The sequence below is a fragment of the Ranitomeya variabilis genome, chromosome 2 (assembly GCF_051348905.1).
Source record: "Ranitomeya variabilis isolate aRanVar5 chromosome 2, aRanVar5.hap1, whole genome shotgun sequence".
NCBI lineage: Eukaryota > Metazoa > Chordata > Amphibia > Anura > Dendrobatidae > Ranitomeya > Ranitomeya variabilis.
In genome coordinates this window covers 243,214,353-243,238,103 of record NC_135233.1, presented here as the reverse complement: position 1 = coordinate 243,238,103, position 23,751 = coordinate 243,214,353, and the positions used below count along the sequence as shown (strand labels likewise).

At 46.2% G+C, this 23,751-nt stretch overlaps 2 protein-coding genes across 8 annotated transcripts; one reads left to right on the top strand and one right to left on the bottom strand.

Moving 5' to 3' along the window:
* The first annotated feature begins 305 nt into the window (after positions 1-305).
* On the top strand, positions 306-7,998 carry REXO4 (REX4 homolog, 3'-5' exonuclease). 4 transcript variants are annotated; one of them, XM_077284330.1, is made up of 9 exons: positions 306-453; positions 2,508-2,745; positions 2,849-3,156; positions 3,463-3,615; positions 5,464-5,657; positions 5,737-5,825; positions 6,339-6,413; positions 6,925-6,999; positions 7,456-7,998. In XM_077284330.1, the coding sequence occupies exons 2-9, from the start codon at positions 2,530-2,532 to the stop codon at positions 7,579-7,581; spliced, it is 1,236 nt and encodes a 411-aa protein (XP_077140445.1). In that variant the 5' UTR covers positions 306-453; positions 2,508-2,529; the 3' UTR covers positions 7,582-7,998. The 4 variants fall into 4 exon arrangements, with proteins under 4 accessions (XP_077140445.1, XP_077140446.1, XP_077140448.1 ...); XM_077284331.1 differs by having other exon boundaries at positions 324-453; positions 2,523-2,745; XM_077284333.1 differs by having other exon boundaries at positions 334-453; positions 2,528-2,745.
* Positions 7,975-23,708, bottom strand: STKLD1 (serine/threonine kinase like domain containing 1). 4 transcript variants are annotated; one of them, XM_077284329.1, is made up of 20 exons: positions 23,407-23,708; positions 23,215-23,301; positions 22,301-22,345; positions 19,886-19,960; positions 19,645-19,749; positions 18,934-19,004; positions 18,371-18,486; positions 17,368-17,480; positions 17,130-17,290; positions 15,787-15,917; positions 15,216-15,299; positions 14,979-15,095; positions 14,577-14,714; positions 13,067-13,195; positions 12,329-12,457; positions 12,020-12,148; positions 11,657-11,797; positions 10,668-10,747; positions 9,229-9,277; positions 7,975-8,400 (listed from the first exon to the last, which is right to left on the bottom strand). In XM_077284329.1, exons 1-20 carry the CDS (start codon positions 23,443-23,445, stop codon positions 8,384-8,386), a joined length of 1,956 nt encoding a protein of 651 aa, XP_077140444.1. In that variant the 5' UTR covers positions 23,446-23,708; the 3' UTR covers positions 7,975-8,383. The 4 variants fall into 4 exon arrangements, 3 of the variants coding, with proteins under 3 accessions (XP_077140444.1, XP_077140441.1, XP_077140443.1); XM_077284326.1 differs by having other exon boundaries at positions 8,281-8,400; positions 22,274-22,345; XR_013221210.1 differs by lacking the exon at positions 7,975-8,400 and adding an exon at positions 11,387-11,532 and having other exon boundaries at positions 9,226-9,277; positions 22,274-22,345.
* Positions 23,709-23,751: the final 43 nt, after the last annotated feature.

The following is a 23,751-nucleotide window of genomic DNA, read 5'->3' as shown; positions in this document are numbered from 1 at the left end:
GCACACCGTGACTCTCTGGGCACTTTTTGGCACAACATGGCACTCTATGGCCACTGTTTGCACGGCGTTTACACACTATGGCTACTGTCTGACATAATGGAAGCGCACTACGGCATTGTGGCTGCAGTATTTTCCTCTGTGTGGACAAAGTACGGCTCTGGGCACATTTTGGCACGTTGAGGGCACACCATGGCACGTTCTCTTCAGCACTCCCCTGTCATCTTCACAATGGCCAGCAGGTGGCGGACGTATGCAAGCAAACGAGCGCGCATGCCAAGAAAAGAAAACAAAAATCAGCCGAGAGCGCATGCGTGCGTTTTTCTGGCCAGGAACTAGAGTGCTAGTTGTAGTTTCAGGTCGGAGCGGATTATGTGCCCGCCAGCTTCCGGAGTAACCATGCTTCGTGTTCATTTGGGAGGCATGACGTTGTGGAGGAGCTGAGCCGTGTCACGTGTGAGTACAGTCCCTGCTCCCTGCAGCTGCTGACACCTGGTGCATCTTATCACACATTGTTGCCTTTCATTTTTGGTGGGGTCGCATTATATATGGGGGAAGGGGGCACATATTTGTTTTCTTCTTTTCGTCCTTGGCCATGTTTGAGTCGTTCAAAATGTTCCTATGTGTTAATGGCGGAGTATATATATATATATATATATATATATATATATATATATATATATATATATATATACCGATTTACTTCTCCTTTTGCTTAGTGTATTTGTGTACAGCGCCCCCTCGTCCTTTAGGTTGTGCCTGGTATTACACAACCAGACCAGAGTTGGTGCGAATTGTCAGTAATCTGTGGCCGCCACATGGGAGCCCTGAGAGCCGCCTCCTACCTCCCGGCATCCGCGGCTCTTCTGTTGACCATCCGGCCTGGCATGATGCACGTGTGACATTGCTCCAGGACAGTTAATCGAGAGAAGAGCTGCGGATATCGTCAGGTAAGATGCGGTTCTCATGGCCGACGCACCACACCAACTCTATACAAACCTTGGACAAGAGCGGTTCGGTGTCCTGGCGAAAGGTCGATTTTTCTATGGCTTTTATGCAAACAAATGAAAAAGTATAGAGACGTGCAGATAAATTTCCTTTAAGGGTCTGTGCACACGTTGCAGATTGGCCACTGCGGATCTGCAGCTATTTTCCATGCATTGTACAGTACCATATAAACCTATGGAAAACCAAATCCGCAGTGCACATGCTGCGGAAAATACCGCACGGAAACGCTACGTTGTATTTTCTGCAGCATGTCAATTCTTTGTGCGGATTCCGCAGCGTTTTACACCTGTTCCATAATTGGTATCTGCAGGTGTAAAACCGCAGGTGGAATCCGCACAAAAACTGCGGTTAATCCGCAGGTGTTTTTACCTGCGGATTTTTCAGAATCTGCGCGGAAAAATCCACACACGAATCCGCAACGTGTGCACATACCCTAAAGGGTTATTCCCAGAATTGCATTATTTATCACTACTACCATAAGTGCTGCTTACTGTTAGTACACAGACGAAGCCCAAAACACAGTTTTTCTTGTACCTTTTTTTGTCTTTTTTCATCGCCATTTGTCCCTTGGTACATTACATTCAGCTTCACATATGTGAATGGGGCGATCCTATTCTTATCTGCTAAAACTACATTTCCTAGCAGCTTCTTAATGCTGCAGGGCCCTCCCTCTCCTCTGTGCTCCTGACAAGCCGGCTGACTGTTGAATGTGAAAAACAGCATAGGCTTCCAGATGTTTGGATTACATTATTCATCTGTGCATGGTCTGTACTTGTGCACTATTCACTCTGACAGACCAATTTCATCTTCTTCCACCCACAACAACATAACATCTAAATAATTGATCTATTAGTTTCCAGCAAGACTCAATGGTTCTGCACTCCACTCTGCGTGCACAGCAGAGCTGATACCAGCAGGGCTGAGCCGAGTTTAATGCCTGCTGCTGACAGACCACTGAAAAAATTGTAAATGCCTCACTGATGATGTATATGGCAGAAGATAATCCTTTGCCATGTGCATCAGCAGAGTGAAATTTGTAGTTTCACTTCATTGATCTGCGGACCTCAGACAGCTCATTCCTGCCTGTGTCAGCTGTGAGTGGAGTGCAGAACAGTTGAGCTCTGCTGGAAACCAGCCAACAGATGATGAAAAAATACACAGGCAGCTATGCAGATGTAGAACTTGTAAATGGCAGAAGATAAAATTAGGCTGACAGACTACTGTACAGGACCATGTCAGCACTGGAGGCAGAGCAGATCTCTACTGAAAGCCAACTGGGACTGCACTGGAACTGCAGAAGGAAGGGTCCATCAGCAACTGCAGATTAGATAGAGCCTGAAGGGTCGTCTTTGGAGGGGGCTGTGTGTGCAAAACGGGGCAGATTGAAAAACTGACTATATTGGCACAAATAAATAAATATTATAAACATTATTGTAAGAACAAGTTAAGATTTGGCAACTAACCCTTTAATGGTGTATAAAGTGCGCACTTTGTCTTTCCAGACTCATTAATGACAGAGCAGAAATGGCAAAGGCTGCAATAGCGAAGGACAAAGCCCCTCCAACCGTGAAGGAGACGCCGAAAAACCTTAACCAGACCAAAAAAAGGAAGAAAAAGAAGGAATTCTGGAAAAATCATCCCAAGATCGCAGGAAAGGAAGAGAAGATTAAGAAAGTGACGCCCGTGTTACCTCCCAGGACGCCGCAGGAGTTTTCTTCTAACTGGAAAACGTTACAGGCTGTAAGTGTATATGCGGAGAATCTCGCTATATATCGTATACTGACCTATCCCATATATGAGGATATAATGTCTAGATGTAATCATGTGAATTTTGTGCTTTTAGTTGCTGAAACCAGAGAGCAGTAGTCCTGCTCCGACATTGACTAAACCCCCTAAAAAACAGGACAAGGTCTTGAAGAAGGAAAAAAAAGCAAGTGGGAAGGAAAAACTTGAGCCCACAGCTGAAACTGCTCCTCCTAAAATCAACGGCCATGTGAAAGAGACCCCGACGTCTCCTAAAAAACCATCAATAAAGGAGCCGGCTACCAACGACAAGAGGAAAGAGTCCACGAAGAGAAAATTCCCTGAGGAACGTGATAAACGCCAGCCTAAAAAAAAGCCAAGTGAGGAAGACGCAGCAGAGCCGCCAAAGTAAGCCTTGTGCATTTCATATGGGGTGTATGTATCACATATTAAGTATTCGATTCAGTATCCAATCCTGGAAAAGCTGGGTGACCGCCAGTATGGCCACCTTTACCACTCCCTGTGTAGTGTTATAGCCGACCAGTCTCTACCAATAACTAGGCTCAACGAAAGTACATGGACGGCCATGTTGGTAGTCACCCAGCTTTCCCAGATTCATATATAATGAATGAATTGAGGCATTTAACCATTAGTGGACATATCTAGATTATTTAATGTGTGTGTGTGTGTATATATTTTTTTTTTTTTCTTCAGAATAGACCTCTGGTTTGATGACGTGGATCCGGATGACATTGAGGCTGCGCTGGGTCCAGAAGCGGGTAACATGGCACGGCAGATGCAAGGATTGCCAGAGAAAACATCAGATGCAGTGGACAGGGTTCTTGTGAAGGACAGGGCGTTTGAGGGGTAAGTGAACCCACAATGACACACGTTTACTGTACATGACACCCACACAGCTGTCGGCTGGCAGCCCCAATGCTCACCTATCCATACACATGCATACAATGTTAGGCGAAACGTGGAGTAAGTTCCAGTCTCCCCTTGCGGCAGCTTATCTTCCCTGAGAGCAAAAGAGTAGGTGTTAATGCAGCAGGCTGATCCTTCTCTCCCCAACATTATCTTTCGGGAGGCCATCATGCACATAAGTGGTCGGCTGGGATGGCCCACCTTAGGCCTTATTCAGATGGCAGTGATTCAAGTACTTGTTCTGTGTTTTTCACAGACAGCACATTTACCCATTATAGTCTGTGGGACTGATCACATGTCATGGTCAGTTTGTGAAAATGATGGCTGTACATAGATACCATCCATGTGCTGTCTGATTTTTAACATTGTAATGGATAGCAGATACTTTGCAAGGTGTGTGTGTGTGTGTGTGTGTGTGTGTGTGTGTGTGTGTGTGTGTGTGTGTGTGTGTGTGTGTGTGTGTGTGAGAAAATCACTGGTGGTAACAAGGGCTGTGGAGTCGGTATGCCAAACCACCAACTCAAGACTCCTCAATTTCCCTGACTCTGACTCCACAGCTGTGATCACTACTGAGCGTGTCCATAAAGTGCAGCACAGATTCATCTCAACTAAAAGCCGAGACCCTTAGATCAGGAACAGCACAGACATCTATAGGACATTTCATAACTTTCCCAAATTATTATGAAAACATTTACCGCACATCCTGCACTGAACTACTGAACCCAATTTATTATATATTTTAGGAGTCGGCGTTGGTCCATTTTATACCGACTCCGCAGTACTGCCTCGCTACTGAGCGTGTACATAAAGTGCAGCACAGATTCATCTCAACTAAAAGCCGAGATCCGTAGATCAGGAACAGAACAGACATTTAGGCTGGGTGCTCATGTTCACTGCATCCAAAGCGCTGCCGTCTATTGAATGCTGGTGAATTCACTGGACCATGCGGATTCACCGCATCCAATACATTCTATTGGTGTAATTTCTGTTGCGGAGGCTTGCATCTTTGCAAGAGAAATTGACATTCTGCAGTCTGGAAAGTGGTGCCGCATGTCCATCTTCACAGATGATCTGCGAAGTCTCTGGATGCATACCGACTCCACAGCCCTGCTAAAAACAAACACCAACCGAACACAGATGGAAATTGGTCTTTTTCTCTTCTCTCGCGTGTAAAAAAAAAAAAAATGCCGTACTGTGATGTGTATGGGGCAGGCTTGTGTCTTGCCAAAGACATGGATGCAACAATAAGGTAAAGGTATCCTGACTATGCAGATGTGGCATAGATGTCTTATAGGTGGCAGTCTCATCCTTCCAACAGCCACCTATTGGGAAACCTGTGGTCCTTTGTCCACTTTTTAGCTGTTGAGCAGCACAGATGGGAGAGCTGTCACAACAAGATCCCTGGACTGTTTCCGTGATTCCCAAATACTACAATACAGTGAGCTCCAACTCTTTTTCTACTTCTCTATGTGGTCGCAAGACAAGGTGTCATAGGTCTCCAAATAAGTGTTGGACATCCCACCTCCCGCCATAGATGTAATGACCCTTTAATGTGACCCTTTAATAGGAAAGGTGAAATGCACTGAATATAACCTGGATTGAGCCTGTGCCGATCATCGCACCCTGCTCTTTTGCATGACATGGATTTGCTGCTGTTTCTATACATGGCTGCCATTTTTTGCTGTATACTATATTTACATCCATCCTGTAAGACGGAGTGGTCCGTACTGACAGCTCTCATTACTACTCCCAGCATGTGTAACATTGTTCTCGCCTTTTTTGTTTCAGACTCACAAGAACCGTCGCCATGGACTGTGAGATGGTGGGAGTTGGCACAGATGGTGAAGAAAGCATCCTGGCGCGGGTATCCATTGTCAACCAGTTTGGGAAATGCATCTACGATAAGTTTGTTAAACCCACAGAACATGTCACGGATTACAGGACGGCAGTGAGCGGAATCAGGCCGAAGGATGTTAAGAAAGGTGAGGACGCCAGGGGCTATGTCTTCTCTCTTGCGACTTATCCCGATAGATATCTAGATATCCATCTGTGTTTTTATAGGGGAAGATTTCAAGGTTGTACAAAAAGAAGTATCCGAGATCCTTAAGGGACGTATCCTGGTTGGCCACGCTGTCCATAATGATCTAAAGGTCAGTAATGATTGTCACATCCTGAGGGTTTTCTCAGGAACACAACTCTTGTCCCTGTGCCCAGATGGCTTATATTCATGTCCTAATGAGGAGCGGGGAGACATAATGGTAAGAGTGGTCTCAGCTCTGGTGGATCCTCATCTATCGGTCAGAGTGGGAGCGGTTACAAAGGACGACTCTCGCTCCGGAGGATCCAACCTGAACCTACAGTACACTGGCAGCCTATTGATGTAAATGGGCACTTTGCCGTTTTTAATTTCTCCTGTGGTGCTGCTGCAGAGAAATTAAACATTTATTGCCTGGTTCCCCACAGATCGCAGGGGATCCAAGCAGGATGCAGGGTCTTTTTAATCTGCTTTCTTTTACCATGTAAGGATTGTGTGAAGCGGAGAACCCCCCTTAACTATAATAGGTGCCGTCCACCATCATTTATTTTCAGTGATGGGGTGATTTTCTTACCTGGCAGCCGTGGTGTATGGATTTGCGATTTAAAGTTTTGTTTTACTTTTTCAGATTTTCTTTCTGGATCATCCTAAAAAAGCCACAAGAGACACTCAGAAGTACAAACCATTCAAACAGAAGGTGAAGGTAAGATGCCATCATACGGGAGTCAGACAGTCACATATAATGTCACGTGAGCCTAAAACGGCCCTCGGGGTGCAGTTCTACATCCATTGAGATAATGGGTGCCAAGACCCCATACCAAAGCTAGAGTAAAGGGGATTGTAAAGCTGAAGTGGTCTCATGTCTTATCACTTGGGGACCTCCACCAATTTGAACTTCTGCCAAGTCTGTGTATTAACTAAAGTGTGCGAATGGTTGGGCCTCATCCTAAAAACAGGGTTAGGACCTACATTTATTGGTGATGAGCCATAACAAACTGAGATGGGAATATCCCTTTAAGCAGCAAAATAATGGTGAAATGGGACTGTAGCATGGATTTCATGACCACCTTTAGGGATTTGCTGTGGAAAAAAAATGCCAAAAAACACACCGCTGTACTGTCAGTTTTAGCACATTCGTTTAAAAAGTCTCCAGAATGTATAAGTTTAGTTTTTTTTATGTACTGACCCTTGTGTCCCATGCCGTCTCCTTCCAGTCCTCACGTCCATCCCTGAAGCTGCTGTGTGAGAAAATCCTAAATGTAAAAGTACAGAGCGGAGAACATTGCTCAGTAAGTAACGAGTTCCCCATCCGCTTTCCCTGGGTTAGATGCTCCGAAGGACACAGTGTCGCCATGTCATACAATCGCTTGTACTGCACTGCTCTCCATGTTATGCCCCATTTTATCTGTTCTCCCTTTGTCCTGGTTATAATACCACCATAAAAGTTTGCCAAGTCCAATGTTGGTGGGATCAGGTGATTATTTTATGTATGTGGACTATGACTGGAGGTTTCAGCAGTTGTACCCCAATGAGTCCTTGTGGACCGAGTTGTCCAAATTGGGACAATATTTCCAAACCGTTTCTTTTTTTCTCCTCTCCAGGTTTTGTTGCCTTTTTACATAGCTTTCCCCACCTCCGGATATCTAATGTTTTATCTGCTCTCTGTTATGGTCTGGCAACCTTCCCAGAGGAGGACATGGAATAAGTCAGGTTGTTTAACCCTTCTGTGCTCTTCACTATCGTAGATCCAGGATGCACAGGCTGCCATGAGGTTGTACACCATGGAGAAGAACTGGGAAAACGCCATCAAAGCAAAATACAGCCAAACTAAAACGGAAGTACGAAAACAGAAGCTGCCACCGCCACCATGAACCGCCTCCTAATCTGCACTGGACAGTATTGTGAGGACTGATGGATAAGCCGTGCCTTGTTCCTTGCCCTATCTAAATCTGTACATTGGTTCTTTACATGTCACAGTCCGATCCACGGAGGATCAAGAAAAAGTGAACCTAAATTTTCAGTCTATTAAAAACTCTTTATAAACCTAAATGACGGGTAAAAAAAAACATCTGCACAGGATCTGTATACACAAAATGGTAAAGATAGGTTCCCTTTAAAAAGAAAGAGACTATCATCTAAAACTTTTATATGCAGATGGATGAAACAGACTTTCAGTTGCAGAATATGCTACTGTTAATATGAGTAACACTGACTTTATTTGCGGGGGCGCCCTGCATTTGACAAATAACATGGCAACTAAAAATAATAAATGTACTTATTTTTATTGATATTGTTTCTAATAGACCGTTTATAGGAATATTTACTGATAGAAAACTCTGACCTGCAGCTGACTATAATGGATGGTTTTATACTAGGTTCTCGTTCATACTGTTGCACATCCATGTGACAGAAAGATATTGCACACATATGTAAACGATGCAAATGCGTCTGCAGAATTACCATGTGACGTATATGTGATATTATGTCTGCAAAATGGTGTTAATCGCAGATCTCGGGCCCAAAGAGATCCACGTTACATAAACGGCCAATAGCAAATTTCTTCTTTTAAAGGGAAATTCTGATAGGTCAGGGGTTCTAAGACCAGGTCCCAAACCTTCTGCACTTCACAATTGTTATGAAATGACAGGTCAATGAATAATGGGAGTTGTAGTTTCACAAGAGCTGGAGTGCTGCAAAGGAAAAGGGGAAAAGCTATTTTTTTTTTCAGGGATACATTAAGTGTATTCATGGCATAAGTGATTGGGTGATTGGTTAAGATATGGAATGGTTTTATAAGTATTGATTGATCTAACTGTAAAACCCCACCATTCTTGAGAATGAGCGCTGCACTGTAGATGTAGTGCTGCAAGCAAGCGCCCAGACACCTGCTGTGCAGGGAAACTGCAGCACCAGTCCATTTAAAGTGGCGTCAGCTGCAATTCCCTGCACAGCCGAGTGGCTGTGGTGCCCAAAACTGCTAAGGGGTCACAGGTCTTAATCAGCGGTGCATTCTTTTGTCATCAGTGGGGATCCAGAAGGTCGGACCCCTCAGATCATAAAGGGATGGCTTAAGTTGTGTAACAAGATTTGCACAACCCTGGTCCAGTGGCTGGTACACCAAAGCTGCCAGTCCAAAGCCGGCGAAACCCCTCCTAACTGCGGCAGCCCCGGCATGATGTTGTGCCAGGCCTAATCAGAAGAGATCCCAGGACTGACGCAGGAAGAGGCGATTTACAGGGTTCTGAATCGGTGGCCATGGACCAGGGTCTTACATCTTTTTATGATGATCTTCTACCCATTAGGCCCTGCCCTAATGCCATGTCCTTTGCCGTTTTTCTTCAGCTGTACCATCCTATAGAGAATATAGAAGCGGGGGTTGTACATAAAGCTGCGGCCCCCTTTATTGATGCCATCTATGATGTTCCCAGCTTTGGACTAATCTGTATTTTTTTACATATCTATTTAAAAAAAAAATGAATAAAACAACAAGTCTGGTTGCAGAGGTCACATGTAGTTACATTTATTCTTCAGTCTTGAGAGTGCAGTGTCCGCCAGGGTCGTAATCTCCTAAAAAGAAGCAGATGATTATTGTGCTGGTCTAAGGCAGGAGGAGGTACGATGCACAATTCTACCAAACCAAACCTGGACCCTATGATACTTATGGACGTCTGAAACCAGCCCAAGTGTGTGATTTATTACTAGCACTGATCTGGAGCTCTATGTGGTTTTCTTCTCAGTCAAAAGCTATATTCAGAATTGCACTGTAAGGGCTCCTACTCACTTGCGAGCAACTCGGATGAGTCTCGCATGTTTAAAACCCGGCTCTGCACTCGGCACTCAGATCGGAGCGTGCGTCAGTGAGCGTGAGTAGGAGCCCTAAGAGCGACACTGCCAGGTCATGTCTTAGATGGAATACATGTCACCAGAAAATGAACAATTTTTAATTCAGCTTTTATAAGAAATATTTTTTGAATTTGATACCTTTTTTTTTTTTTCCAATTTTCACACGTCACTACATAAAAAATGGGTAATGGGCCATTAAATAAGTACCGGTATTTTATTTTCACCGGTTGGGGTGCTGATTTTCTTACATAAAAAAGTTTGAATTCTTGCAACTTTCATTGACCACTAGGCCTTGTACGAGACTCCTACTTCCTGTTCTGTACATATTACTTTTCAGCGGTCTCACCATCACAGACATGATTACAGTTACACCTCTATGTACAGTAGACAATACAGGAGCCGCCATTCACAATAGGTGATGTCACAGCTCACCTCCTCCTGCTGTACAATGACTGATAACACCTCTATATACAGTAGATAATATGGGATCCACCATTCACAATAGGTGATGTCACAGCTCACCTCCTCCTGTACAATGACTGATAACACCTCTATATACAGTAGATAACATAGGATCCACCATACACAATAGGTGATATCACAGCTCACCTCCTCCTCCTGTACAATGACTCATAACACCTCTATATACAGTAGATAACCCAGGATCCACCATTCACAATAGATGATATCACAGCTCACCTCCTCCTGTACAATGACTGATAACACCTCTATATACAGTAGATAACACAGGATCCACCATACACAATAGGCAATGTCACAGCTCACCTCCTCCTGTACAATGACTGATAACACCTCTATATACAGCAGATAACACAGGATCCACCATACACAATAGGTGATGTCACAGCTCACCTCCTCCTGTACAATGACTGATAACACCTCTATATACAGCAGATAACACAGGATCCACCATACACAATAGGTGATGTCACAGCTCACCTCCTCCTCCTCCTGTACGATGATTACAAGTCATTGTACAAGAGAGAGTTAATTAATGTTGAAAATGTTATCCCCCCCAGAAGTTGCAGAACTTGCTCTCCCAGCAGTAACAGATATCTGTAAATACATCCTTGTCCTGTTGGCCTCCTCGTACCTCCAGGCAGTCGTATCGCTCTTTGATTTCTCCCATCAGCTGGTCCACGTGTTGTAAGAACAGTTCGGGATGTGCGCTACCTGCAGGAGACACCAAGACAGATGACTATATGTGACATCTGTGATAACGTCCTTAACCTGTGTGTTCTCTGTAAGGTCGCCAGATCCATAGGTCCAATACCCCTATGCTTACAATGTGTGGTTTGGGGGAGTTCTTACAGCACACAAGGAACTTCTAGAAGTAAGACCCCCCACAATCAGGGTGAAGGGGGGACTGTCATACGATGTCAGCAAGGCTGGATTGTAAAGCCGGGGCTACACAGCCTTAAAGTGGAATTCCAAGTGAGTGCATATGGCTACCATCAGTGGAAACCTCACCAATCCTGAGAACGAAGGGCTGTAGTGTTGGTTCATGTTTGCGGCCCATTATTTTGTATCCTGGACAGCAGCAGCCGGCCCATGCTCTTCAATGGAGCTGCAGATACAAAGCGCCGCCATAGGGGGGGGGGGGGGGGGGGGGATACTACAGAGGTGCCATCACTGTATGGTGTCTAACCTCTAGGACCCTCATGGATCCAGAGAATGAGGCATGGCGGCACAGCTTCCTTGCTCTTAACCTTCATTCTCAGAATCAAAGGGGTCCTAAATGCTGGACCCCCAACAATAATAAAGTGATGGCCTATGCCATTGATGGGAACACCACCTTTAATAATAGCCTACCTGACCACCCTTATTGTTCTTAGCTCTGAGGATCTACATGCGGTCGTTAAAGGGGGCTTGCTCGAGGTTGAACAACGCTGAGGGGTTAGTGCAGCAGGTTCTGGGCCTGAGGTCCCCCACAGTAGAGTATTCATCACCAGCCCTGGCTGATAACAGAGAGCAATGAGCACCGTGACAGCGGGGAGGTTTGCTGACGTGTAGCACGTACTCGGGCTGTGCCGTGTCAGATTGCTAATCCGGTTACACCTTTATCTGCCTGCTCCTCCTTACCATAATGGGCCATCTCGCTGAGCAGCAGGCAGACATTCTCCGCCATTTCCGGGTCATCTGCATGTAATCGGTAAAGCTTTGTAATTAGGGAGAGGCCACTTTCCCCCGCCACAGGCACCAGCACACGAAAAACGGCCAACTCTGAAAAAGGCACATTTACTGAACAGTCAAAGGGAAGAAAAGATCCCGGGAATCTGCTCCGAGTCGTATGGAATGAGACAAACATGGCCGCTTCCATGTCCGTGGGCCGTGTCTGGTATTTACAGTTCAGTGGAAATACCAGACGTGGCCTATAGGCGAGAGTGGCGCTATTTCTAAAAACCAGAAGGCAGCCATGTTTTCCTAAATGGATGTCACAGATACCTGAGGTCACAACCAAAGCGGTCAGCGCCAGGCAGACGTTCTTGGACAGGAGCAGACGCTGCGAATGTGCCTGCAGGGCGTCCAGGAGGAGTAATGTCAGTGATTCGCTCTGCTCTGCCATTATGTGGCCTGTAAATACAGAATATAAGTCTGAGCAAATGGGAAAAGTTTATAATGATTGTACCTGACTTACTGACACCAGTGATGGGGGATGGGAAAAGGAAACGCAGCCAAAACACAATCAGCGGCCCCGGATGGTGACAGAGGTAGCCATATTAGCTATAAAATGTAATAAAAGTAGGTTTCCACCTTTCATCCCGAGGGTCCACAGGGCAGCGCAGGCCGATTCCACCAGCGGCCCGTCATCGAGATATTTCCTGAGCAGAGTGCCGATTACCGGGACGGCTTTCCTCAGACAATCCCCTTCTGTCTGGTCCTCTGTGACAATCATAAAATACAGTGTTTGGAAGGTGTATAGGTGATAAAGGGTTAAAGCAGAGGTTAGAGGTTAGATCAGAGCTTACCGATCCCCATCAAATCCCTAGAATAAAGGGCCATAATCCCCCTGTTCTCCATAAGGGGGCAGCCTCGGGCATGGAGAGGGCAGCGGAGGCTACACGAATGCTGCCAGTATACCCCGTAGGAGTGGGGGGCTCCATATTCATGACCGCAGAGACCTCCCACCACCAAGTCATGGCTTCCTTGCTCCACGTGGTATAGGGGAGAAGCGGTCAATGAGCACCGGGTGGGCGGAGGACAGCCGCACAATAATGAGGGCAGCGCTCAGTTAGTGCCTCTGCGATTAGATTTGTAGAAGGTCGCAGTCGGACGCGGATTGCTCTTCCCTTACAGGCACTACCACTAAGGCCTCAGTCAGACGCCATTGTCTGTGATTTGCACAAACAGAACATGTACCCATCGTCGTCTATGGGGCGGGTCACATGTTCGTAAAAATCGGATTAAAAACACTGATAGAAAGCAATTCAGAATAATCCCTGAATGAGGCCCGAATGTCCCGTATATAACGGGAATTGTGAATGTCAGTACCGGTCATAGCCAGGGACCATATAAGAGCACAGCAGGACTGACACAGGTCCCTGTCCTCCAGAGAGGACTCCATGACGGTCACAAGATCGGAGAGGAAACCCGTCCTCCTCAGCGCCTCTGCGGCCGGCTCTAAGAGAAGGGATCAAACAGAAAGAAACATCAGCTAATGATGGGGTTAAATAGAAGCCGAACAGACGAGAACCCGAGCAGCGGCCCGTCCACCCGGCAGATTTGCTTCACTTGGATTTCCCCCAGACGCGCAGTGTACAGGACAGTGGACGGACATGAGGATTAGCCCTACTAATGGGAGAAGATGCCGCATTTCCTTATGGAACTCACAGGACGTTACATACGGATTATCCGGAGCAGATATTTTTGATGGGTGTGAATGAGGGTCCCAATCATATACTGATACAGGCGGAGAACCCATCTGAGGGGTAGAAACACAGCCGAACTATTGGGAGTGGGACGCCGGGGTCTGCTCCTGCCCCGCTCCCCAACCGGTGTGTCACCCACGGAGGAGAGAGATCGCAAGGAAAATGCAACTGAGCGGCACATACTGTGCGGGAAGAGGAAGCCCAGAGACACACTATATGGAGAAAAGTATGTGCCCCCGCATCCTACATCCATAGGCACAATATGGAGTCGCCCCTCTGCAGATAGAACGGCTCCTGCTCTTCTGGGAAGGGTTTCTACAAGATTTTGGAGGGAATTTTGCCCCTTCATCCAGAAGAGCATTTGTAGGGTCAGACCCTGATGTTGGAGGGAGGCCGGGGTCACAATCTCTGCTCTTGGATGGGGCTGAGGTCCTGGCTCTGTACAGCCGCTCATGTTCTTCCACCAAACTCCCCCTCCATATCTGTATGGTCCTTGTGCTCTGGGCACAGTCATGGGGGACAGAAAACGGTCTTGCCCAAACTGTTCCCACAAAGCTGGAAGCTACAAGTGTCCACAATGTCTTGTGCTGAAGAATTAAGATTTCCCATCACTGGGACTAAAGGCCGAGGCCGCCCCCTGATAACAATCCCATAGCGCTATCCTCCTCCACCATCTGTACAGCGGCACAGAGCAGTCAGGGGGTAACGTTCTCCTGGCATTCACCAAACCCAGACTTGTCCATCAGACACCGGATAGAGAAGTGTGGCTAGTTGTTATACACCGGTGGGGGCTGGTTGTTATACACCGGGGGGGACGAGGGGCTGGTTGTTATACACCGGGGGGGGGGGGGGGGGCTGGTTGTTATACACCGGCGGGGACGAGGGGCTGGTTGTTATACACCGGGGGGACGGGCTGGTTGTTATACACCGGGGGGACGAGGGGCTGGTTGTTATACACTGAGGAGGGCTAGTTGTTATACACCGGGGGGGCTGGTTGTTATACACCGAGGGGGGGCTGGTTGTTATACACCGGGGGGGGGGGGGCTGGTTGTTATACACCGAGGGGACGAGGGGCTGGTTGTTATACACTGAGGGGGGCTGGTTGTTATACACCGGGGGGATAGATAACATACCACTAACTGAAATCATCGTCATCACACAGAAGATGGCAGATATTAGTTCGGTGCTCTGTGGATAGCCCCTCACTGCTTCTACCAAAGTCCTGATGAGATCGTCCGTGGAAAAGTTTTCATAATCTTCTCGCTCCAGTGCTGAAAACACAGAAGTTACCTGTTGGGTCAGACATTTATACCTGCTCTGCCGCAAGTGCTCACTTTACATTTACAGAACCCTCCGGCTATAGTCGCATCATGTCGGGAGCCTCCATTTGGCACATACGTTCTCAAAATATCCCATAAGTATTCACCCGAAAGAGGCCAAAATGGCATCCATTGGCCTCTGTAGGTGGATCAATGAGGTGCATTGCAGCCTTGTGTCACAGGGGTCTTATATCATCATGACGTAAATGGAGGTACCTTGTGAAAGAAGCCTCTGCAGCGCTCGGCTGCCCTCCCATTGTACCGCGGAGGAGTCTGCGTGCGTCCTCATAGACAGCGAGACAAGACGGATTGTGTCTCCTACATCCAAGGGTCCTGCAAAAGTGGGATCAGCGATGACAGATCTACAGGGATCGCTCTTGAGTATTATATATGTAGGGTGCTGCCAGCCGCTGTGGGTTTCAGACCCCCACTAATGAAGACCCCAAAATATACCATCTCTTTCTGAATCATAGTTAGCCAGGTGCTTCAGGGCTGATAGCTGAGCCTCCTCGTAGTCGGGGTACCTCTGCATGAGCCCTGTAAAGAAAGAAACCATCAAAAATGTATATAGAAAATAGAAAACAGAAGTAAGACTGAAGACAAAACCTAAAATGAAAGAAGGACACTTCAAATGCATTGAGACACCCAAAAATAAAGTGATCGCAGTCGTTCTTGTTAAGACCCCCAGAAATCAGCTGTAATCTGTGGGTAAACCTGGCAGCAAGTGTTTAATCACCCTGCAGTGCCACCACAGGGGAAACAAAGCATGACATGATTCCTACAGATGGTGGGTCCTCCAGAGAGAGCTACACTTTATGACAACGGTCCACCGTGGGCGGATCCACATATTTTTAAAAAAATTATAATAGGCTATTTATAAGCGGGAAGACCATTTAAAGGGGTTGTTAAGTGCCACCTATATATATTCAGACACAATATCATGGGTGCAGCTCAACTCCTGATGTGGATGTGACTGGCCCTAGTCAACCCCCGTAACTATATGTAAATGCTGCATCCTTCTTACCTATTACTTTTTCTATACCGCCATCTATAAACTCGTCCAGAACACCAGGTGGCAGCGTCTTCTTCACGCCTGACAGAGGAGAACCAACTAATGCCAAACACTTAATGACATAAGGCTCACAAAGCAAGTCGCTAAGGAGAAAAGGGAAGAGTCACATTGATGTTAAAGAAGCAATCCGAACAAAAGTGGTACATTGCGGTGTGCCTAGTGCAGCGCCCAAGGGGGCAGAGTAGTAAGAAGAGAATCCCCCTGTGCCGTGCTCCACCCTGCAGAGCATGTGAGTAATATATATATATATATATATATATATATATATACATACAGTATATATACACTCACCGGCCACTTTATTAGGTACACCATGCTAGTAACGGGTTGGACCCCCTTTTGCCTTCAGAACTGCCTCAATTCTTCGTGGCATAGATTCAACAAGGTGCTGGAAGCATTCCTCAGAGATTTTGGTCCATATTGACATGATGGCATCACACAGTTGCCGCAGATTTGTCGGCTGCACATCCCAAAGATGCTCCATACAAGGCAGGATGGATCCATGCTTTCATGTTGTTTACGCCAAATTCTGACCCTACCATCCGAATGTCGCAGCAGAAATCGAGACTCATCAGACCAAGCAACGTTTTTCCAATCTTCTACTGTCCAATTTCGATGAGCTTGTACAAATTGTAGCCTCAGTTTCCTGTTCTTAGCTGAAAGGAGTGGTACCCGGTGTGGTCTTCTGCTGCTGTAGCCCATCTGCCTCAAAGTTCGACGCACTGTGCGTTCAGAGATGCTCTTAGGCCTACCTTGGTTGTAACGGGTGGCGATTTGAGTCACTGTTGCCTTTCTATCAGCTCGAACCAGTCTGCCCATTCTCCTCTGACCTCTGGCATCAACAAGGCATTTCCGCCCACAGAACTGCCGCTCACTGGATTTTTTTTCTTTTTCGGACCATTCTCTGTAAACCCTAGAGATGGTTGTGCGTGAAAATCCCAGTAGATCAGCAGTTTCTGAAATACTCAGACCAGCCCTTCTGGCACCAACAACCATGCCACGTTCAAAGGCACTCAAATCACCTTTCTTCCCCATACTGATGCTCGGTTTGAACTGCAGGAGATTGTCTTGACCATGTCTACATGCCTAAATGCACTGAGTTGCCACCATGTGATTGGCTGATTAGAAATTAAGTGTTAACAAGAAGTTGGACAGGTGTACCTAATAAAGTGGCCGGTGAGTGTATATATAAATACATATATACACAGCTGGACAGGTTGTGGATGAGAGGTATGTGTCACCGAGGTGCCGAGCCTCACATACACACACACACCACACACAGTCAGTGTGCTCACCTTGCCCTGGGCCTCTCCTCAGGATGAATCCTCAGCATCTTTGTCAGCAGCTGGCATAGCTCCTCTGAGTAACCAACTTTGCCCTGAATTTCCTCCAAATTTTGATGCCAGCGCGATGGGTCCATCTTTATCATCTCCAAGAGTGCAGAGACCTCAGTCTTCTGCAATAGGATACAAATCATGAAATCCTATTATAATGGGAACACAGGACTGCGGGCAGAGGCCTGACACAACATACCGTCTTCATGGACGTCGTCAACAAATCCAGCAAAATACATCCCACAGAGAAGATGTCGGACTTGTCCGTATACTGGAGCTCTAGTGATTCTGGAGCCGTGTATATTTTATGTTCTGTGGGGTCAGAGAGGGTTATATCACCTATAGAACGTACAGAGCACAGTCTAATATGTGCCAATATCTAATACGCCGCCACTATATATGGTTGCCCTACAGGAGACCATAAGTCTTAAGACCATACAGGCACACTCACTGATATTTTTTTTTTGCAATGCGTTACTAAAATACATTTCCCATAATGTTCCCTTTCCATTATTTTTATATATAGGATGTTTTTATGTTCATTTTTTCTCAACAAAAGACAGATGTAAAAACAGTGGGTCAGACTGAAGTCGTTATTCCCTTTTTATTTTACACATTGTGCCTCCCTTAAAGTCATAAAAGACTTTATATATATTAGACTAAATAGACTAAATATATATTCTTGCTGACTTCTCCAGTAATAGCGGTTGGTACATTAGCCCCAGTTACATGGAAGACTCAGGCCCGGCCCCTTCTTATCACTCGATCTCTAGAATGATAGGAGGAAATTTCCCTTACTAAACAGTGTATATATAGGATGTGAATACAGGAAGACAGAGACAGTAAAAAGCCATCTCTGCCTTGTCTTCATCAATCAGTGATCTCAATGCAGCTGCTGATTCAGTGGGGACGTTTTGTACCGTCCTCGCAGGATCATGTGTTGACCACCTGGACATATTAAGGCCAGATTCACACATCTGTGTGTGGTGGTCCGAGTACAGAATAGTAGTGGGTCTCCTGAACCAACCTTGGCAGCCTCTTATATGCCTACAAAGCCGTCGAGTCCAGGTCGGCTGACTCATGGAGGGTCCGTGCATCACACACCATGACACTCAGAAGTGTGAATGAAGCCCTAGAGGGACAGTGGTCCACAAGTAGCTGAGGGGAGCATGAAGGCAGCCATGTTTTAGAAGGTTCGTTACCGGGGTCCACTCTTATCTTCATTTTCATTTCATCTGTCGCCAACGTCTGAGGAACAAAGTCGCTTATCACGAAGACGTTCTCCTCCTTCATGAGGATATTACTCGGTTTGATGTTTCTATGAAGGAAGAAATCGCATTATGTAATGTCAGGTAAAAACACTAATGAAACACGGAAATAAATGTACTAATGGGATCAAGATCGTCTGTAATGATGGACAGGCTGGGTCCACCAAAGCAAGACTGGATAACCGAGGGGCAGAGACCCCCGTGGAGCACTGAGGTTATAGTCATGAGGGGGGTCCTACTTAAACTTTTACACTGCCTGTCATTTCTCTCTTGTAACGGGCTGGATGCCACAATTGTTATCCTCTGGATGTGAACTATGTCGCCTCCATTCACTGACAGCAAGGAGAGACTTTAAAAGTAATGGAAAATTACAGAATTGTGCAGTGTGAAAGGGATATGTGCACGGTGCATGAAATCAGCGTGAAGGGTGGAGATGACCCCTCCGGACTCACCACATCCCAGGATGAAACCCTCTGGTCAGGAAAGTCAGGACCTACCTGTGCGGGCCGAGCTGCTTGTGAACATAGATTAAAGCGTCGATGGCCTGACCGAGAAATCTCTGAATGATCTGTGGGTAGGGAACGATAAGGGGAAATTATATAACATCACAGAGCACTACAACACCCAGCATGTCCTGGTATCAGAAACAAACCAAAACACATCATATCTGGCGATAGAAGGACCTCATCAACTACTCTCCATCATCGGAGCCATGGGGGGGTCAGAGGCCACAAATGGGAAGTTATGTCTGGCAGGCACATGTATGGCAGGTCTGAGGTGGCGCATGGAGCGGCCTCAGGAGCTGCGCCCGCTCCTTCCATGGCCAGTGCCGACTGCTGCTACTTAACCATTGTCATCAGATTGCGCTGACAATCCTCCACCTCCAGCAAAGGTATAAAGTGTGTGTTGGGCATTTGTGGTGGAGATAACCAGGTCTATGACCAAACCCTTTACACAGCTGTCACCCAAATGCTGGCCGCGACGTCCTCCACACACATGCACACTTGGTTCGGTGAGTGGACATGCGATCTCTGGGGAGGGATCAGCCGCGACACCTCTGACGACAGCTTATCTTCCACGGTAACAAAGGATCAGGCATAGCCTGATCCTACATCTTCCATACAAGCTGGGGTCACCTGGGTTTTCAGCATGTTCGCCCATCTTGGATCTAGTGTGTAGAGACACCCTTATTTTATTTCTCCCTTCACCTTTTCATTCATTATCTTCCTCTGCCGGCGGGTTTCCTGCAACATTCGCTCCAGGTTTCCCCCATCGTAGTAATCCATTACCAGGCAAAAAAAGAGGGAGGAGACCTAAAACAAGGAGACTCTTCATCATCATCATCCGTCAGTTACTGCAAATGGTGAACAATGGACGTCGATAGCCATACTACGGACGCCGAGATTATCAGACACCATAGTGAGCATATAATACCGTTATAATACCGACCTTAGAATCCCAAATCATGAAGAACTCCCTGTAAGAGCAGACATGGGGGTGCTGAAGCTCCAGCAAGGACATGGCCTGTATAGAGGGGCAGAAAATAGAATATTATCACCTCGATCCTCCACAATGGCGGCTGCTTCTGGCAACCATTAGTCTGTGAAATCACTGCAGTGTGCCGGGAGTACGCTGTGGGAACGCACGCCGCCTTATTTTACTTTTTTTTTTTCACTTTCGTTTTTTTCCACAGAGCAGTAGCTGTTTTACTTTTCCGGTGACGCAGCCGTATCAGGGCTTGTTTATTTACAGGATGAGTTTTTCTAAGATCTGTAAACTCTTTATTTTTCTGTTTAGGGAGTTGTGTGAAGGATTGAGGTTTTTGGAGCGGAGAGCTGTAGTTTTTGTTCAGTTTTGGGGTACGCAAGATGTTTTGATGATTTCTTTTTACTGCAAGGGAACAGCAGAGACCGAAATGCAGCAATTCTGTTTATTTTTATTTTTCTTTGTTAATTATACGGGTTAATTTTACGTCTTTAATACATAGAACTTTTAAGGAAGCAGCAATACCAAACATGTTTCTAAAAAAATTGGGGGGGATTTGGAAAAGAGGAATGCTTACACACACACACTATATACTGTATATATATTTTTATAATTTATTTACTTTTACATATATTTTAGTCACCCTTTGGCACACGCCAAACTCTGGCCTGCAGGGCGAGAATATTTGGAGTGATCCCGGCACCATCATTCTCCCTCTGTGTCTGATGATTCGGTGCAATGGGCGTGATGAAGTCACTACAACGCGTCTGAGTGCAGAGGATCAGAAGATGCACAAGACGCAGAGGCCGGAGCAGCGGGGGAACAAGGAGAGGTGAGTATTTCATTTTATTATTTTATGTAGGCCCATTATACTGCATGAGGCACTATGTGGGAGGCATTATACTGTATGGAGCACTATGTGGGGGCCATTATACCGTATGAAGCACCATGTAGGAGCCATTATACTGTATGGAGCACTTTGTGGGGGCCATTATACCGTATGAAGCACCATGTGGGAGCCATTATACTGTATGTAGCGCTATGTAGGGGCCATTCTACCATATGGAGCACTATGTGGGGGCCATTATACCGTATGAAGCACCATGTAGGAGCCATTATACTGTATGGAGCACTTTGTGGGGGCCATTATACCGTATGAAGCACCATGTGGGAGCCATTATACTGTATGTAGCGCTATGTAGGGGCCATTCTACCATATGGAGCACTATGTGGGGGCCATTATACAGTATGAAGCACCATGTAGGAGCCATTATACTGTATGGAGCACTATGTGGGGGCCATTATATCGTATGAAGCACCATGTGGGAGCCATTATACTGTATGGAGCACTATGTGGGGGCCATTATAACATATGGAGCACTATGTGGGGCCCATTATACTGTATGGAGCAATATATGGGAGTCATTATACTGTATGGAGCACTATGTGGGGGTCATTATACTGTATGGAGCACTATGTGGGGGCCATTATACTGTATGGAGCACTATGTATGGGCCATTATACTGTATGGAGCGCTATATGGGAGCCGTTATACAGTATGGAGCACTATCTAGGGGCCATTATACCATATGGAGCACTATGTGGGAGCCATTTTACTGTATGGAGCACTATGTGGGGGCCATTATACCGTATGGAGCACTATGTGGGAGCCATTATACTGTATGGAGCACTATGTGGGGGCCATTATACTGTATGGAGGACTATGTGGGGGTCAGTATACTGTATGGAGGACTATGTGGGGGTCATTATACAGTATAGAGGGCTGTGTGGGGATTACAGTTGGGGAATCATACTGTGTTGGGGGTCACCATATTTTGCAAAGGAGTTGAGGATGGTACAATAGGGTCATCATACCGTGCATGTGTTTGTTTGACAACCCCTTTAAGGTTGTTTCCATATGAAAATATTCATCGTTATATTTAATGATAAGGAAAAACTTCCTCAATTGCAGACTTTTTTTTAGAGAAAAGAAATATCAAGGTCGGTCAGTGACTTTGTCCAAGCTTTTAATTTTGGCCCTCTGTGTATTTGAGTGTGACATATTTGCCCTTTTGGGAATTGAACTTATAATCGTTTGATCCCCTGCACTATATACAATATTATTGGTATTAATTACTATAGAGCCATTTACTCCATGGCGCTTTACATGTGAAAAGGGGTGTACATAATAAAAATATACCGCTCTCCTATTGGGCTCAGTTAAACTAAGATGGCGGTGACCCGGGCCATTGCATCACAGTGGGGGCGTCCCAGCAGCCACTAGACATGAAGATCACAATGACGCACTGACACATCGCATCCAATGAAGTTGGCAGCGCGGCCACAACGTACCTGTCGCCAACTATAAAGGCTCTTTACCTCTCTCAGGGCCAGATTTCCCTCCCGCTCGTCCATACATTCCACCTGTGAAATAGTGAGCATTTAAAGGGATTATTCATTTAAAGGGATATTCACATTATTATTATACTATTTATTGTTATAGCGCCATTTATTCCATGGCGCTTTACATGTGAGGAGGGGGATACATAATAAAAACAAGTACAATAATCTTGAACAATACAAGTCATAACTGGTACAGTAGGAGAGAGGACCCTGCCCGCGAAGGCTCACAATCTACAAGGGATGGGTGAGAATACAGTAGGTGAGGGTAGAGCTGGTCGTGCAGTGGTTTGGTCGATTGGTGGTTACTGCAGGTTGTAGGCTTGTCGGAAGAGGTAGGTCTTCAGGTTCTTTTTGAAGATTTCGATGGTAGGTGAGAGTCTGATGTGTTGTGGTAGAGGGTTCCAGAGTAGGGGTGATGCACGAGAGAAATATTGTATACGATTGTGGGAAGAGGAGATAAGAGGGGAGCAGAGAAGGAGATCTTGTGAGGATCTGAGGTTGCGTGTAGGTAAGTACCGGGAGACCATGTCACAGATGTATGGAGGAGACAGGTTGTGGATGGCTTTGTACGTCATGGTTAGGGTTTTGTACTGGAGTCTCTGGGTAATGGGGAGCCAGTGAAGGGATTGACAGAGGGGAGAGGCCGAGGAATAGCGGGGGGACAGGTAGATTAGTTGGGCAGCAGAGTGTAGGATGGATTGGAGTGGTGCCTAGAGGGGAGGCCAGAGAGCAGGAGGTTGCAGTAGTCAAGGTGGGAGATGAAGAGGGCATGGACTAGGGTTTTTGCAGATTCTTGGTTGAGGAATTATCAATATTAATCAGGGTAGCGGGGGTCATCAGCCCATATTTCCGTGGGGTAATGTCAGACTGCACATTTTTCGCCTTCTTACCTTTTTAACAGCAAATTTCTTGCCTCCTTCCAGCTCCTCCACAAGACAGGTCACTCCAAAAGCCCCTGCATCCCATTCTTCCAATACCTTTAAGAACGGTTGACACAATATTAGGGTAAGGGGTGATAGCACTTCCCTGACAGAGGCAGAGCACAAGCAGCTACAAATAATAATGGATGCTCGTTTTGTTACCTTGTATTTATTCATTATTTGCCTTAGTTTGTTCCGCATCGGCTTCCGTCAGACACCACAGCGTCTGACTGTTACCATGGAACTTGTCAAGGGAGCTAAAGACCGGGGGAGACCTGAGACACGCCCCTTTCATACTGATTGGAGAAAGGAAGGCTATTGCTGTTCAAAGCCACACCCCCTGTGGCTGATTCTTGCCGGTGTTCCACACATAGTAGAAGCGAGAACACGCATGCGCGTTTCGTGCAAGGAGTTGTGTACGCATGCGCATTAACTCTAATCTACAGAAGATGAAATCTGACACTGAGAGGTTTGGGGCTGTGTGACGTATGTACAGTGCGCAGTCAT

Bases quoted from the DNA above. Each gene is read 5' to 3' on its own strand.
- REXO4 (XM_077284330.1), top strand. From the start codon at position 2,530: ATGGCAAAGGCTGCAATAGCGAAGGACAAAGCCCCTCCAACCGTGAAG. The intron at 2,746-2,848 runs GTAAGTGTATAT...TTGTGCTTTTAG, and splicing joins ACTGGAAAACGTTACAGGCT to TTGCTGAAACCAGAGAGCAG. The intron at 3,616-5,463 runs GTAAGTGAACCC...TTTTTGTTTCAG, and splicing joins AAGGACAGGGCGTTTGAGGG to ACTCACAAGAACCGTCGCCA.
- STKLD1 (XM_077284326.1), bottom strand. From the start codon at position 23,445: ATGCGGAACAAACTAAGGCAAATAATGAATAAATACAAG. The intron at 15,096-15,215 runs GTATATTTTGGG...CCACTTTTGCAG, and splicing joins CTATGATTCAGAAAGAGATG to GACCCTTGGATGTAGGAGAC. The intron at 13,196-14,576 runs GTATGTTATCTA...CCCTTCTCTTAG, and splicing joins GACGATGATTTCAGTTAGTG to AGCCGGCCGCAGAGGCGCTG.